Below are 16,882 nucleotides of genomic sequence, written 5' to 3'. Positions count from 1 at the left end.
GAGAGCCCCAAATGCAAATCTCTAGTTATGGTTTCAGCCACTTTGGATTTACTTGTATCAGTATTCCCTATTCCTACACACTCCACAGTTGCTGATGCTCCCCTCCTCCCAAGGAAGTAAACTAATTCTTTGTCCTAATCCATACGGACTACAATATTAGGACTACATGTTAGTATTAGAACATGACTAATGAATAAAGATTTAACTAGTTATGTTCATAGCTTTTTCTTTACACGACTTCCTGATGCTATTCATAAAAACACTGCAGACACCAAGAAATGAATTTTAATACTGAAATCTCTCACTCAAATTTTGGGAAAATCTGACACAAAATCATTTCTGGATATTCCTGTCAACACATTCTTAATTGTGTGCCCCCTCTCTCCCTCATGCTTGTGGTATTTCTAGTGGGCTAAATATACTCCAGTACCAACACCCATCTTAGTCCTCAGACCATGTGTTTACCTTGTCTAATTGCCTTTCTTTACTCTGTGTTGGAAAAATACACATTTACTTATATTCTTTGAAACAAAGCCTATGTTCTGTGAAGTGCTTTTAAATTTATTTTTTAATGAGTTATTTAGAGTGTTTCTAAGCTTCCCAGTAAAAATCACTCTAACCCTGGCAAATGGGAGGAGGAAAGGAGAGGGAGGAGGTGGAGTTTAATCAGATTAAGATAATGTATAAAAATGGATGCTTCAAACCATTTTAAAGATGCTCTTCCCATTCTCAGCACCACATTGTGTTTATACTGTTAATTTGCACTAGCTAAGTCAATTCCTGTCTACATTCCAAACTGAGTAGTACAGTCTTTAAGTAATGAGGTTTTTACTAGTTTATTCTAGGTGATCTAATTATGCTGTTGTGCCTTATAAAAGCAAGACTTTAAATTATCCCCAGTATGTATAGGACAGGAGACCCTTTATTTCCAAATGCTTTAATTGGTGACTGACAGAAAACATCATGAGACACATTTGCCTCTTCACTTCAACTGGCTACCAGGAAAACCTTTCAAACAACACTAACAGCCTCTCTTGGGCACTCTTTATTGAGCAATTACGATCGACTCTCCCTATATGTGGGTTACACATCCTCACATTCAACCAACCACAGATCAAAAATCTTCCCCCCCAAATCCTGAAAGTTCCAAAACGCAAAACTTGAATTTGCTTCATCCTGACAACTATGTACATAGCATTTGTATTAAGTATTGTAAGTAATCTAGAGATGATTTAAAGTATAGGGAAGGATGTGAGTAGGTTATATGAAAATACTCCAGCATTTTATACAAAAGACTTGAGCGTCCAGTGGATTTTGGTATGATGTGTGGCGGGGCGGGGGGGGAGGGTGTCGTGGAACCAATTCCCTGTAGATACCAAGGGACAGACTATACAGGATTGGAGAAAATAGGCTTCCATTTTTGGTAAACTTATTCTTGTTTAAAGAGTAATTTACACCTGAAAAGCATCTATCCTTCACGTACTTCACAGCCACTAATCATTTCTTAAAAGTAGGGAGGGCTGGCTAAAGCCTAGTTACGAGTAACCTTACACATTTCTTAACCCATTCCACCTTTTCCGTTCCAAACACCTATGCAGATCTGAACTTCCTTTGGAAAATTTAAACCATAAGGAAGTGCTAAGACAAACGTCTTCTCATTTCCCCCGGCACTACCATGTCGGGCTACCTGGTGGGCACTGGCCTTTAAAGGCCCCTAACATATTCTTTATCCTTCCCGAAACGTTTAGGGAACACTTTTTAAATCAGAAGTCTTACAATCTGGGCGTAAATTTAGCTACGTCCCCCTCGCCTACTTGCAGCCTTTCGTACCCCCCACCAGGCTCTATACCATAGCAGGTGGAGAACAGAATGAAAGCCACCTGTGCAGCCGGAGCTTACGCAGAGTCATCGGCGCTGGGTGGGCACCGGTCTGCTAAGAAACGCGCGGTCTGAGCGCCTTACATCCAAATGCGGGCTTAACCCTGCAGCTACCGGCATCGCAAAATTCAGTCCGTTCTCGTCACACGGTTTCCAAAAAGTAATGAATGTTCTTCGAAATACTCACTGCTTCCTACGCTAGCCAGTGAGATCTGGAAGAAGCCTTGTTCACTTTCCCTCTCGCCCAAGAACGCAGCTCACTGGCCGCGCGTGGAGGGCGAGGGTGCAGAATGCCGGAAGAAAACCTCAGGGCTTTCTTTTGCGCAAGCGCAAGCGGGCTCCCCCCACAAGTCACCTCGGTTCGGAAGTGGTCGTGGCAGGGCACCCTCTGCGCATGCGCCCGGCTGTGCTGCCCTCGCGTTAGTTCGCTACGGAGCGGTGTGGAGAGTGAGCCACAGGCCTGGACCTCAGGGAACCGAGCCCACGCAGGTTTTCGCTTAGCTTCTGAAATCTGTTTAAAGCGGTGATTCATTCATGCTCAAGTAGAGTTTGGTACTGGCGGGTAGGGGTGCTCAGTAGTCGCAAACATTTCAGAGCTGGGGGGAGGAGCGGTGAGAAATACTTTCTGTAGATTCCCACCCCCCCTCGCCCCACCCCCCTCGCCCCACCCCTCCGCGTGCAGCTTTGGACCGCTTTATACTTTCGCAGAATACCCAGCAGTAATACCTTACTTGCCGACAGCGCACAGGACCCTTTTAATAGTATTTCTCAAGTATTTGTTTACAGAGGAAGAAGCGAGGAAAAACTGAAGCGGTCCAAGCCGTGCTGCTGTATCAGTGTATATTGCAGTTTAAAAACGATCCAGAAATTATTGTCACTAAAAGACCGTTTTTTAGTTTGTTGATTTTTTGTTTTTTGAGTCCGATGTTTTTTATCTTCATTTTACTGGACAGAAGGGCCAAAATACTGGCTGCCTGGTTCAGGACCGGACATCTAGCCAGCCTACAGACTTGGAGCTTCAGAGTCATGACTACAAAGGAGTCAGGAGGTGCCAAAGCAGAGTCGGCTCTCTCATCAGCCAATCTGAGCAAGCGTGTGTCTGAAAAACCAAACTATGCTCTGAAATTTACTCTGGTGGGACATACGGAAGCAGTATCATCAGTTAAGTTTAGTCCTAATGGAGAATGGCTGGCAAGTTCTTCTGCTGATAAAGTAATTATAATTTGGGGAGCCTATGATGGAAAAAATGAGAAAACACTTAAAGGACACAATCTGGAAATATCAGATGTTGCCTGGTCATCAGATTCCGGTCGTCTTGTTTCTGCCTCAGATGATAAAACTCTAAAGATTTGGGATGTGAGATCTGGAAAATGTTTGAAAACGCTTACGGGGCACAGTGATTATGTTTTTTGCTGTAATTTCAATCCACCATCTAACCTCATCATTTCAGGATCTTTTGATGAGAGCATGAAAATATGGGAGGAGAAAACAGGAAAGTGCCTTAAGACTTTGTCTGCTCATTCTGACCCAGTTTCTGCTGTTCACTTTAATTGTAGCGGGTCCTTGATAGTGTCAGGTAGCTATGATGGTGTCTGTCGAATCTGGGATGCTGCATCAGGTCAGTGTTTAAAAACACTTGTTGATGATGATAACCCTCCTGTCTCTTTTGTAAAATTTTCTCCAAATGGTAAATATATTCTCATTGCAACTTTGGACAATACTCTTAAACTATGGGATTATAGCAGAGGCAGATGCCTGAAGACATATACTGGTCACAAGAACGAGAAATACTGCATATTTGCCAGTTTTTCAGTTACTGGTGGAAAGTGGATTGTGTCTGGTTCAGAGGATAACCTGGTTTATATTTGGAACCTTCAGACTAAAGAGATTGTACAGAAATTACAAGGCCATACAGATGTCGTAATCTCAGCAGCTTGTCATCCTACAGAAAACATCATTGCATCAGCAGCATTAGGAAATGACAAAACAGTTAAATTGTGGATGAGTAATTACTAAACCCTTTAGAAATCAAGTAGTAGAGTCAGATTGGCCAAAAAAAAAAAAAGGTTAGGTATTTTAAAAGATGGTTTCCTCTCAATTTTGGCATGGTTTTGTATTTTTTAAAAAACATTGCCTTGAATTACAAGATTTTAAGACCTATAACCGCAATTTGCAAAGCAACACAGTTGGAAAAGCAAGTCTAGATCCCAGAGCTTCTGACTTTAATCTTAAGGTCTGTTATTAATCTCTCGTGTCTGTCCTTGAGCAGATTTTCATTCTGTTCCTCTCAGTGACTATTCTAGAGGATCACTGTATTTGACAAAAATTTAGAAGTAAGGCTCACAAGACAGGATGACTGATTAAATGAGGGGAGCAAGGGAGTCTGGAATAACTCCAAGGTATTTGGTTTGGGCGATCAGGTGAATTAAGAGAATAAGCCTAGGATGGTGGTGGATTGGAGATTTATGTCAGATGCCACTCATACACTTTAAGTGATAGCCTCCATGATGGGACGTGAAATGGTCCATGGAATCAAGTTTGTAAATTGGGAAAAATAAGCAATGGTTGTGTTTGTTCTGAGGATCTAAAAGTTTTAAGTTTTTATCAAAATAAAAATAAACCAAATTAAAAATAAAACCAAATTAAAAAATTTAAATTTTAAATTAAAAATAAACCAAATTAAAAATAAACCAAATAAACAAAATTATAAAGGCATTTTACTGAAGGACCTCTCACTACCTCGTCAGACTGCCCTCTCCTGATTCTCAGGGCAAGCTCAATGTCTGAATGAGGCTGCTCTGTTTCATTAGGTCTGACCTACCCCTACCCATGCTACAGACTCAGTTCAGAAAATCACCACTTTGTGTAACCATCACTGGCTGCCTGCCTCCAGCCACAGCTGACAGCTGAATTCGGTTTTCTTGCTTCTTGCTATAGCTTCTGTTATAAAATTCAAAATATATCATTTACCAATTTGTGTTGTAATGGTTTCATGGGCCATGTGTCTGGTAAACTATGAGCTCTGCAGAGTCAAGTATGTTTTATTTATCTTTGTATTCTCACTTTTTGTATATAGGAGAGACTCAAGAAATGTTTGATGAATGACAATGAATTATACCACCATCACAACTTCATTCCTTGCCTGCTTTCAATAAGTTTTTGGAGTCAATTCCCTATACTATTATTTTTGTTGATTAAAAGTATCTAACCATAGCCTCACATGTTAACTTTATTCAAATAGGGCTTACAGGAAATATGAAGTGGAAAATGTTTTCTGCCCATTTTACCTATAGAGACATGATAAACATGAAAAAATAATCTAGGAATTAAGCAAAACATAGTACAATGATCACTTAATTGAAAGTATGTATTATAGAATACAAAAGAAGACAGTTTTGCCCTTGTTGCTTTTAATAGTGCTCATGAAATATCTGCTTGACAAGTTGTAAGCAATATAAGATACTAGAGTTACTAGTGGTGAGTGACTGCTAAGAAGTTAATAAGTGAGGGTACTGGGAGAAGTGGGATTAGATAGGGGCAGGTCCTAAATACTGGTCATGAAATTTATATTTAACCCAAAAAGAGGCAGTCACTATAAGTTATTGAATAGGAGAGTTGACACAAAATGAGAAATGATTATATAAATTCTTGCTGTATGGTAGCATTTTTGAGCTTTGACTTAATCATACATTTTATTACAATATATCTCCAAGATACAACACTTTAAAATGCTTCTTTAGAAGTTAAAAATGGTATTGTTCTATGAAGAAAGATGATACACTTTTAAAAAGAAGTACATTAGATTTTACCCATATTTAAAACCCGTATTTAGATAAGACGTAACATAAGTGTTCCAAAATAATCAAGAAAAACTAATCTGCTAAAATGTATACAAAGCAATGCTTTTTGATGATAAATTTGCAAGTGATAAAAATCAAAGAGCTTGATATCTAAAATGAAGCTAAGGTTGAAGTACTGTAAAGTATATAGACAGACACAATTAACATCATCAGATAGATTATGAAGCTGTAGCTAGAGTGGTGCATTACATTTTACTGAGTATTTTATTAAACCAAATTCCCAAACAGCTGCATATATTACTTTTTAATCTGCTATAACCCTCTGAAGAGAACCAGCAGGTTGGGATGTTTATGCGGACCTGCCATCCGTTAATACTATTGAAGCACATGAGAATAAATGAAATACTTAAATAGAAACCAGCATCCATACCTAAATGTGAGACAACCTGGCACCCTCGTCGAACTGTAAGTAAGATACATACCAGATGCAAATGCTTATTTTTCAGCACTAATAAAATGCATTTGATAGATATTCATAACTGAGAAATTTAGTGTAAAGGCAGAAGAAAAAGGACCGGTTGGGAATTGTAAGCCATGGAGCAAAAGAGGTGACTGTGCTGGCCCCAAGCGACTCCACAGTGCTGGGATTTCAAAATCCTCAGAAACTTGTGGCCAGACCTCCATCATCACCTTGCCAGGACTTTTTCAAAGACTGTTCTCCTAAAAGCCTCTGTCTTCCAGCACACCTGACAAAGGCATAGTGTGGTCTGGCTGCTTCCCAGGGCTCTCGAGAAACACCAGGGTATTTGGGGAAGTTAGCTCTCCAACATGCACCTGGGCAGTGTACTCAGCTGGCCCTCCTTATCTCTTCAGAAATGAGGACACTGAAGAGAGAGAAATGCAGAACTAGAAACCATTTGGCTTCGGGGGAGATGTTTTGGTAATGGGAATTAAAGTAAGGTACGGGACCTGACTCTCTAAAGAAGAGTTAATATTAAAGTTCAAGTAAGTTGTCTCACTTTTCATTCTTTCATTTTCTCAAAAAAGCTGAGGCTGCATGTAACCTGGATCAAAGCCGTAAAATATAGACAAGTCATTTCTTTAAGAAAATTTATTTGTAGCTCTAGAGCAGAATTAGGGAACTCATACCACATCCATTTTAATAAGGCCTGTTACTGCAACATTGTTTCTAGATTTTCAAAATCCAGCCAACATGGATATCTCTGCTACTCTGTTTTGGCCTTCACAGCAGCTTCTTCTCTCAGACGAGCTTTCTTTTCTAGGTTCAGGCTTGTTAAAGACTCGTGTCTTTTGGCACCCTAAAGTGAAACCAATTTGAACAAGTGATTATTTATGCTGGTCTGGGGAGGATGTCACTGCACTGACGCCAGCAGGCTGACACGGGAAGTACAGGCATGGAAGGGTTGGCTGCTTGTGCTCCGGGCACAGCAGCCCCTCCACGTGCCTTCTGCCTCCTCTGATCCTTTCTAGAACAGCAGCTCACCCATTCAAGCACCAGAGAGAAATGCCACACCTCTACCTTCTCCTCCTTTCTGGCCTCCTTTCTTCAAATCTTCCAGCCTCTCTTCTCCCTTTATAATGTATTCCCTTGTCTTTCTCTTTTCCTCTTTTTAGTATTAAATACCTTCTTGTGTCCATTTCTATCCCTTTTTTCCCTCCTCTCACTTTTCTTTGTTGCTACCATTTCTCCTTCCCCAACTCATTTGTATATTTTCACACCCTTCTAGTTCCTTACTCCTCTTGTACCAAAAACATTCGGCTTTGGGAATCCCAGACTTCACCAAATACTACCACTGATGACTCCCAGCAGTGTCTACCCTGCTTTTCCATCCTCTGAGAGCAAACAGGAGTGGAGAAGAAACAAACATCCTCTTCCCTTATTTCCCTCCCTGTGACTTGTTACATCTCTTTGAAGCTTACATAAACAGACCAGTCTCAAATTTTTTATACCAAATGAGTGAAGACAGCACCCTATAAGGTGGTATTTTCTTCTATCTGTGTGATTTCACATGTAAAGAATTAAGTATGGGGAGGGGAGGAGAATCGGACTGGTAAGTTGATGGAGAGGACAAAACACAATGGCTAATTTCTGTCTTCTAAATCACATTAAGTTCAAAAGTTCTTCATTCCAGTAGCATTTACGAACTTTTTAGAAACGGATAGTTCCATAAAAGAGAAATAATAAAATTTTGTAGTATAGAACAGGAGAGGAACTCTTTAAACTATACAGCGTATACCCTTGGATGAGGCTAGGAAAGACCTCAGAAGTGATTTGTTTATGGAGTATTTAAACTCAGCTAGTAGGACTTCCCTGGTGGCACAGTGGTTAAGAATCCGCCTGCCAATGCAGGGGATATGGGTTCAAGCCCTGGTCCGGGAAGATCCCACATGCCACGGAGCAACTAAGCCCATGTGCCACAACTACTGAGTCTGTGCTCTAGAGCCCACGAGCCACAACTACTGAAGCCCGTACACCTAGAGCCCATGCTCCGCAACAAGAGAAGCCACCGCAGTGAGAAGCCCACACACCACATGAAGAGTAGGCCCCACTCGCCACAACTAGAGAAAGCCCGTGCACAGCAACGAAGACCCAATGCAGCCAAAAACAAATAAATAAATTTATTAAAAAATAAACTCAGCTAGTATAATCAAGTAGACAAAAGCAATGCAGATTTCTCAGAATTCTAGAAAGCCCTATGTCCCGTCTACATGCTTCTGCAGGTTCAGTCTGAGAGCTAAGCATGAAAAGTCAAAGAGGGAGACAGAAAAAATACTGAAGTGGGGCAGGAACAGAGTAGTCAAGAGAAATTCACCCAGGCCTCCACACTTGCCCTTCGTGCTCCCATAACATCAGCCTAAATGGTCAGTATCTTCTATTCCAAGACTCTAAAGAGAGCCAGAAGTTCATTTCTTTTACTCTGGACTCACTGGGGATAAGGATGTCAGTTACCACTGGGTTTGCAGAAGAACCCTTTAAATATCTGACAACAGATATGAGACATCTCTTTCCACATGGAAGCTGTGATATATAGAATTAGACATGGTGTTAAAGTAACACCTTGGCCAGTACTGCTGCATATAAAAATAACTATTTTAATCACAAGACAGTATATATGCAGTTTGGTAACTGGCAAACTTGGCTCCACTTTTTTGTCTTGCCACTTATTAGCTATGTGACATTGGGAAAATTATTTAACATCTTTAAGCTTCAGGTTCCTCTTTTACAAAACATGGATAATAAGAGAACCTACCTCTTAGGTTCTTAGAATTACTGTGGTCATTAAATAAGTTTAACAATACCTGTTACATAATGAGCAATCAATAACTGGGAGCACTTTTACCATCACCTCAATTAGACAGGTCTAGGTTCAAACCGTGGCTCTGCCGTTAGGGAGATGTGTGTGAACTTGGGTAAGTTACTAAAGGTTTCTAAGCTATGTTTCCTCATCTATAAATGAGGTCCTAATTAAATTATCTATCTTGCAGTGTTGTTGTGAGGTTTAAATAAGATAACTGCAAGGTACTTGGAAGACAGTAACATAGATGTGAATAATGACTGGATTTCTGGACCTGAATTCCTATGTACCACTTAGGAGCTTAGATATATGGCCCAGTTTGAACATCAAGTAAAGAACAGTGATAAGAACACTCACCAAGAGCAGAGTGAGGATCAATAAAAAAATGAGAGTGCTTTACAGACATGCAAGGAGTTATTAGTAAGTATGCCAGTGTCATACTACTTGTTTTACATTACTTATGACATCTGTGATAACTAAACACTTTTTCTTACTTAACCAAAACTAATTTAGTCCTTCACCTTGCCAAAGTTAGGATTTGCTATTTATCTCCAGGCATCATATCTCAGGTTTGTTCCTACTATGTTATATTTTGTTTCTTATCATTTCTCATGTAGGAAGTAGCCTCCTCATCACAGAGAATAAATACAAGGGTCAACCCCTGACTTCCTCTAGGTTTTTTTGTGGAAAATACACAAAGATAGACGGCAAGTCCACTCTCACCTTCTTGCCCTCAATAACCATCCAGATGCATCCTGCCACTGTCAAGGCAATCATTACATAGCTGATCTTCACCCGGACCTTGTTCTTTGCAGCATCGAGCATCTCAAACCTAGTAATACAATGGGATCGTGAGAGAAAGTTAAAATTTCCCTTTCTGAAGTTGTCAGAAGGATATAAATCTGTGTCTCACAAATCAGGAGTAGAGTAGTGCCTATACATATAAAAAAGGAGATGGGGCCTAGAGATCATACAGGACTTTGGGGAGGATGGAGCATTTTCACAATTCACTTTGTATATGAAACACAATAACAGGGTGTAGATGAAGATAGAAGGATGTATTATAGAACTCACATCCTCCCATAACGACATCAAAAATACATCTACATCTACATTCGGAATAATTCTCACAGAATACCCACCGAACACTTGCAGAAGATCTCATACAACTAAAGCTGCAAGAAAGATCACCAAATAACTGGGTAGGACAAAAGAAAGAAAAGAAAAGGGAATTGGGACAGGACCTGCACCCTTGGGAAGGAGCCATGAAAGCGGAAAAGGTCCCTCACACTGGGAGGCCCCTTAGCTGACTGGTAGGTCCACTGGGGACAGACAGTAAGCCTCAGAGGAGAGTGAAGCAGCCGGCTTACAGTAGGCAGGACAGAGAGAGACCAGCACAGGTGGCCCTGGCCATCTTGCTGCACTTCCCAGCCCAAGACGTGCGCCTCTTGGTGTGTGTGCAGCAGCTCAGGGCTGAAACTTGGGCTTCAGCAGACAAACCCGAGGAGAAGACTCAGTTTGACTGTGCGGAGGCAGCCCGAAGGGCCTCTGGTGTAGTCCAGGCTGCAACTGGAAGTGTGTGGAGGACACAGCCCCTGCCCATCACCGGAGCCCCACTGTCAGCACGCTAAGGTAGGGGCAGGGACTTGCCACAGCAGCCTCATTCTTGGTGAGCTCACAGTGGGTGTGGCTTAGCCACTATGAGTTCTGGGAGTGTGCAAGTGCTGGGTGGTTGCCCGCACACAGAGGTAGGGCTGAAATCTGAGGCGATTCCCTGCGGGTGTGCAACTTCGGCGAATTTATGCCTGTGGCAGCGCCTGGGGATAATCTGAGCTGATTACTGGCTCTCCTGTAGCTGAGACGGGTCCTGTGCCAGGAGCAACAGGCTTTGTGGGTGCACACACACACAAGTGGGGCTGAAATCAGAGCCAATACCAGTGTCTCCACAGCAGAGGCGGGGCTGAGGGCCACGCCAACAACAGTGTACTTGTGAGCCTGCACAGTGGGTGGCAGGCGACGTCACAGAGCACATGTCTGGGTAGTCAGCTCCTGGGGGGGAATACACAGCAGCTCCTTTCCCAGCCGGAGCACTCCACTCCTGCCTACCTCACATCATAGCTTAGAACCGGATCTGGGGGCTTCTCTTCCAACAACTGGGGAACAGACCCTGCCCATGACAGGGCTGTGACAACAACAGAGCAAAGAGAAGGCCCCACTCAACACAAGATCCAGTGCAGACTCTGCTTACCACAACACAAATCACACCACTATGAAGGAGATAACAGCCAACACACATTGAGGAAAGATGTGGCAGACATCCATACCAAAAACAGCCATCACACCAAAAATATTGGACTCACACAGGCTACACAGGGTCATTCCCACATAAAAATAGCCCTTCAAGACCACAGTAGATAACTGTTTCCCTTAAATTCATAGAGTCAGAGAAATATAAGTAAAATGAAAAAACATAGGAACCACTCCCAATTAAAAGATCAAGAGAAATCTCCTGAAAGAACAAACAAGTTGGTTTGTTTCTCTAGACTGAAGAAACAGACCTCTCCAGTCTAACAACCCGAGTTCAAAAGTGAGGTAATAAAAATGCTGGAGGAATTAAGAAAGGCAATCGCTAGAAATGCAGATCACTGTAACAAGGACTTAGAAACTATAAAGAGGAGCCAATCAAAATTAGACAACTCAACTGCTGAGGTGAAACCAGGCTAAAGTCAATAAAGAGCAAACTAAATAATGCAGAAGAACGAATAAGTGATCTGGAAGATAGAATAATGGAGATCACCCAAACAGAACAGCAGAGAGAAAGACAAATGAAAGTAGCGGGACTTCTCTGGTGGCACAGTGGTTAAGAATCCACCTGCCAATGCAGGGGACATGGGTTCAAGCCCTGGTCCAGGAAGATCCCACATGCCACGGAGCAACTAAGCCTATGTGCCACAACTACTGAGCCTGCGCTCTAGAGCCCACGAGCCACAACTACTGAGCCCGCATACCACAACTACTGAAGCCCATGTGCCTAGAGCCTGTGCTCTGCAACAAGAGAAGCCACTGCAATGAGAAACCCGTGCACCGCAATGAAGAGTAGTCCCTGCTCGCCACAACTAGAGAAAGCCCGCACACAGCAACAAAGACCCAACGCAGCCAAAAATAAATAAATTAATTAATTAAAAAATTTAATATCAGTTTATGATAAAAACTCTCCAGAAACTGGGCATAAAGGGAACATACCTTAAAATAATAAAGGCAATATATGAAAAACCCACAGCTAACATCATACTCAACAGTGAAAAGCTGAAAACATTCCCTCTAAGATCAGGAACAAGATAAGCATGCCTACTCTTGCCACTTTTATTCAACACAGTTTTAGAAGTCCTAGCCAAAGCAATGAGAGAAGAAAAAGAAATAAGAGGAATCCAAACTGGAAAGGAAGAAGTAAAACTGTCACTGTTTGCAGATGACATGATAACTATACATAGAAAATCCTAAAGATGCCACCAGAAAACTACTAGAGCTCATCAGTGAACTCAGTAAAGTTGCAGGATACAAAATTAATATGCAGAAATCTGTTGCATTTCTATACACTAACAATGAAATGTAAGAAAGAAAAACTAATTTAGTCACTTTCTGTAGCTAGGAGAGGATATCAAATCAGCTGACTTCAGAGTATCTAACAGCTCTTCACTAGGCACTACATAAGGTATCAATGATAACACACAGATTTTCCAGCACTGTTATTATTCCAGGTACTTGCCAAAGAGGAAACATTTAGAGAAGTGGAAACTGTTTTAAAATTTGGTTGAAAGGTTTTAAGTAGTCAGACTCAGAGGAACTGCTTTTCCTTTAAAATAGACTACTGAAAAATAAAAGCTGCTTACAACCCTAAATTCAGCACTCACGAGACAGTCTCTGGGATTTCATCTTCCTTTTTGAAGCGACCTGACCATATTAGGATCTTCTTCTCCCAATCCGTAGGCTTATGCAATGGCACTCTGTGGCTGTAAGTGTCTATGAGGAAAACAAGAGAAGATATCTTACTTATATGAGACTGACTCTCAAATTTAGCAACATTAAAATGCTATTTGTGCTTTTTAGCTATTCGCTAAACAGAATCATTGAGAAATCTCAAGCTAATTAGAGCTTTGTTTGGATGGAATTTCTTAGGTTGCTCATTTCTTAAACGAGATTCAAAAATTCTGTGAGGACTGAAGTAAAATAAAAGCATTATTTCCCAATATAAGCCATAGCCATTGAAAGCTGAAAGAACACCATGAACAAAGTTATAAAGGTGAGAAGGATGAACTAAAAAGAGAACAGTGAGGCCTGTTTGACTTCAGTAGAATTAAAAAAAGTTTGTAGGTAAAATCAGATTATAAAAGAACTTGAATGGCAGGCTAAGCTTTTTAGACCTGATTCAAGAACTACTGTACACTTTGAAGCAAGGAAGAAGTTAACATTTTAGAAAATTTAATCTGCATAATGGATGGAAAGCAAAAGGATAGGACAGAGTGGGCAACAAGTCCAAACAGAAGATTATAATACAAGGTATTACAATACAAGGGTGAGGTGATATAGTCAGAACTAGAGTTATAACAGCAGGAAGAGAGACAACAAAGTCAATATGATGATGACTAAAAGAATTTGGAGATGAAGACAAAGAAGGATTCATGAAGAACCTCAAACTTGGATGAGTAAGACAATAACAGTATTGTTAACCAAAATAAGGAGATTGTGAAAAGAACCAGTCAGGAGAGGAAAAAGCATGAATGCCATTTTAGATCTACTGACTCTAAATTCATGCCATCTGAGTAGGTTTCATTAATAAGTTGGGAGTGGAGATAACCACTAGTGCAAAGGGAGAAACAGTGAGGATGACAGAGAAACATAGAAGACCAGGGGCTGAGCCTTGGGGCATGACCCAGAAAGGAGACAGGGGAAAGAGGCAGCAGAGGAAAACAGAGCAGCCAAAGATGAAAATGAACAAGAAAGGTAGAACCATAGACTATAAGAGAGCCTTTCAAAGGAAGGGGAAGTCACTGAAGGCAAGGAGCAGAAAAAGCTAGGGAATCACAGAATGTCAGGGTTAGAAAGGACCTTGGAGATAATCTCATCCAACTTCCATATAATGCCTACATCTCTCTTGCAGACAGACCATCTCCTTGACTACATACACATCACCTTTGCTTAAGCTGCACCTTTCACTTAACCAGAAGGCAACAGCAAAAGGAACGAACAGGAAGGTCACTTGGGAAAAAATCCATAAAGAACCAAAGTCAAGAAAAGAGGTTTAGAAGTACAGAAATAGAACTGCTGTGATTTTATCTTTTAACCATTCCAGTGCTTGGCACAACTTTCTCTAGAGTTTTTAAAAAATTTTTTCCATTTTATGTACTATGTACTCATTAAAGACAATTCAGAAAGTATAGATGTGAAAAAAGAAAAATTTAAAAACCACCCCTAATTCTCCTGTCATAGCATGATCACTATATTTTTATTTTGGTGTGTTTCCTAAGTCTTATCCCCATACATATGTATATATATGTAATTTCTATATGTACCATGCTTGTGCTTACGCACAATATAAAATTTTGTATCCTGCTTTGTTCATTAACATGATGACAAACACTTTCCATGCCAGTATGCGGTATTTATAAGCCCTATTTCCAACAGCTGCACAACCTCATCAAGTAGATCTAACATATATAATTAATCATTCCCAGATTACTTAACATTTAGACTAATTTCTCATTTTCCATATATATATATATATATATATATAAATAGGAACATCTTTACATTCAAAGCTTTTTCCACATATAGGGATTATTCCTTAGGATAGATTTCCAGAAGTGAAATACCAAGTCAAAGGGTATAAACATTCTGAAGCTCTTGATAAATATTCTTTGAGAATTAATTCTTTTCCACTCACCAATACCTGCCTAGCCCTAGTGCACTGCCATGAAGAAGCAACAAGCAAATAGCTCCTGGGACCCTACAGTTTATATATTATGCTCCTTCTTCCACAGTGGTGACAATGACAGGGTTTGGAGTTAGGGATAGGACTAAACATGGCTAAAGTCAATGTACAAGCCAGTGCGTAGCCCTAATTATATTTTACCCAAAACATCATTTTTTGATTTGGTTCATCTTTGAGGTTCCTTAAAAGATGATTTGTAGACCACTATTTACTTTGGTGCATCTATAGTCCTATAAAAAGCTCCAGTCAAATCCCTGAGGCAAGAGATGAAAATGACAAACGAGAAAAATGAAGAAATCACTGCCACATGTAAGCACAGCTAATATAAGCACAATTTGGGAGGCCTGAACTACATGATAGGGTATGATATAGGGACCCCTGTGACCACCTCTCTTTTAGGTTCTTTTTTTTCTTTTCTTTAATAAATTTATTTATTTATTTTTGGCAGTGTTTGGTCTTCATTTCTGTGAGAGGGCTTTCTGTAGTTGTGGCGAGCGGGGGCTACTCTTCGTTGCGGTGCACGGGCTTCTTATTGCGGTGGGTTCTCTTGTTGTGGAGCACAGGCTCTAGGCACGCAGGCTTCAGTAGTTGTGGCGCATGGGCTTAGTTGCTCTGCGGCATGTGGGATCTTCCCAGACCAGGGCTCGAACCCGTGTCCCCTGCATTGGCAGGTGGATTCTTAACCACTGCGCCACCAGGGAAGCCCCTAGGTTCTTTTGATTCCAAGTTATTCTAGTCTTTGGGAGCTGCCTAGTCCATAACTGGAAAGACTAATAAAAACTTACGGGTTGGAGGCTTTGGACTTTCCTGGGGTTTGTTGCAAAATCCATTTATTCTCTTCAAATCAGAGTTTCTGGTAAGCCTTAAAGATGAGAAAGCATCTCTTTCACAGAACCTAAAATAACTTCCTAGAAAAGAGAGAAAAATGTTTCAGAGAAAGGAAATCGATGTCTCAAAATGAGAAATACCTGCAAGATACAATTTCATTTATAAAGATTAACTCACTTAAAAATGAATATCCTACTCTATATGTAAGATACATGTACTATATTTAAGGTGCTATGCTTAGTGCTATCTTAAAATATGCATGTTTTGCTGACTAGGAAATTACGAATTTACAACATAAACATTTTGTCGGCTGTAAGTTTTATAAAAGCACTTCTCACGTGTGTCTTATCATAACAATAATGATTCTGGTGGGAATATTATGGATTATGACCCTTGGCCATTGAGGTAAAGATCAGCAACCTCCCAGAAGTGCTAAAACAAGATGCCAAGTTGCCAATACTGTTCTGATAAACTCTGGGTAGGGGGCTGCAATGGCCAGCAAGGGGCTCTTTAGAAAGCCTTGTTCCTTCCAAGACATAATTCTCCAATTAGAAATCAACTTTAGATACAGTCACAATTTATGTATAATTTAAAAACTATATATATATTTATATACATACAAATGTATAAAACTATGTTATCATATACAGTATATGTATGCAGTTAATTTTTAAAGTCTAAACTCTAAGCACCTATAGAGAATAGTATTACAAATCACTATGTATTCACCACCCAGTTTCAGCAATTATCAATACATGGCCAATATTGTGTCGTCTGAATCCCACCCACTCCCTCCCACCAACCGGATTATTTTAAAGCAAATCCCCAACAACCTATTAGTTCATCGATAAACACTTCAGTACTTATCTCAAAACAATAATAACTTCAAAATCATATCCAGAATACCATTAACATAACTAAAAAATATTCCTTTGATACCAGCACATTATGATCAAATGACATTATGATTCAATTCTCCAACGGACTCACAATTTTTTTTACAGTGGATTTATTCTAAATAGGTGCACACACTGAATACGGTTGATGCATGCCGTATAGGTCTCTCCCTC

At 40.4% G+C, this 16,882-nt stretch overlaps 2 protein-coding genes across 2 annotated transcripts in view; one reads left to right on the top strand and one right to left on the bottom strand.

The window, feature by feature from the left end:
• Positions 1 to 2,294: 2,294 nt before the first annotated feature.
• Positions 2,295 to 4,483, top strand: WDR5B (WD repeat domain 5B). The gene is made up of 2 exons (XM_082839438.1): positions 2,295 to 2,367; positions 2,832 to 4,483. Exon 2 carries the CDS (start codon positions 2,905 to 2,907, stop codon positions 3,892 to 3,894), a length of 990 nt encoding a protein of 329 aa, XP_082695564.1. The 5' UTR covers positions 2,295 to 2,367; positions 2,832 to 2,904; the 3' UTR covers positions 3,895 to 4,483.
• A 717-nt stretch (positions 4,484 to 5,200) lies between these two features.
• FAM162A (family with sequence similarity 162 member A) overlaps positions 5,201 to 16,882 on the bottom strand; it is a 37,643-nt gene continuing 25,961 nt past the window's right edge. The window contains exons 2-5 of the mRNA XM_082839320.1: positions 15,770 to 15,892; positions 12,907 to 13,015; positions 9,719 to 9,827; positions 5,201 to 6,997 (exon numbers count right to left, since the gene is read on the bottom strand). Coding sequence (XP_082695446.1) covers positions 6,905 to 6,997; positions 9,719 to 9,827; positions 12,907 to 13,015; positions 15,770 to 15,892 — 434 coding nt within the window. The 3' untranslated portion in view covers positions 5,201 to 6,904. The remainder of the gene's footprint in view (positions 6,998 to 9,718; positions 9,828 to 12,906; positions 13,016 to 15,769; positions 15,893 to 16,882) is intronic.

This window comes from Leucopleurus acutus (assembly GCF_964270905.1).
Source record: "Leucopleurus acutus genome assembly, chromosome: 5".
NCBI lineage: Eukaryota > Metazoa > Chordata > Mammalia > Artiodactyla > Delphinidae > Leucopleurus > Leucopleurus acutus.
Note: the sequence above shows the minus strand (reverse complement) of the source record. Positions and strands in the feature narration are given on the sequence as shown.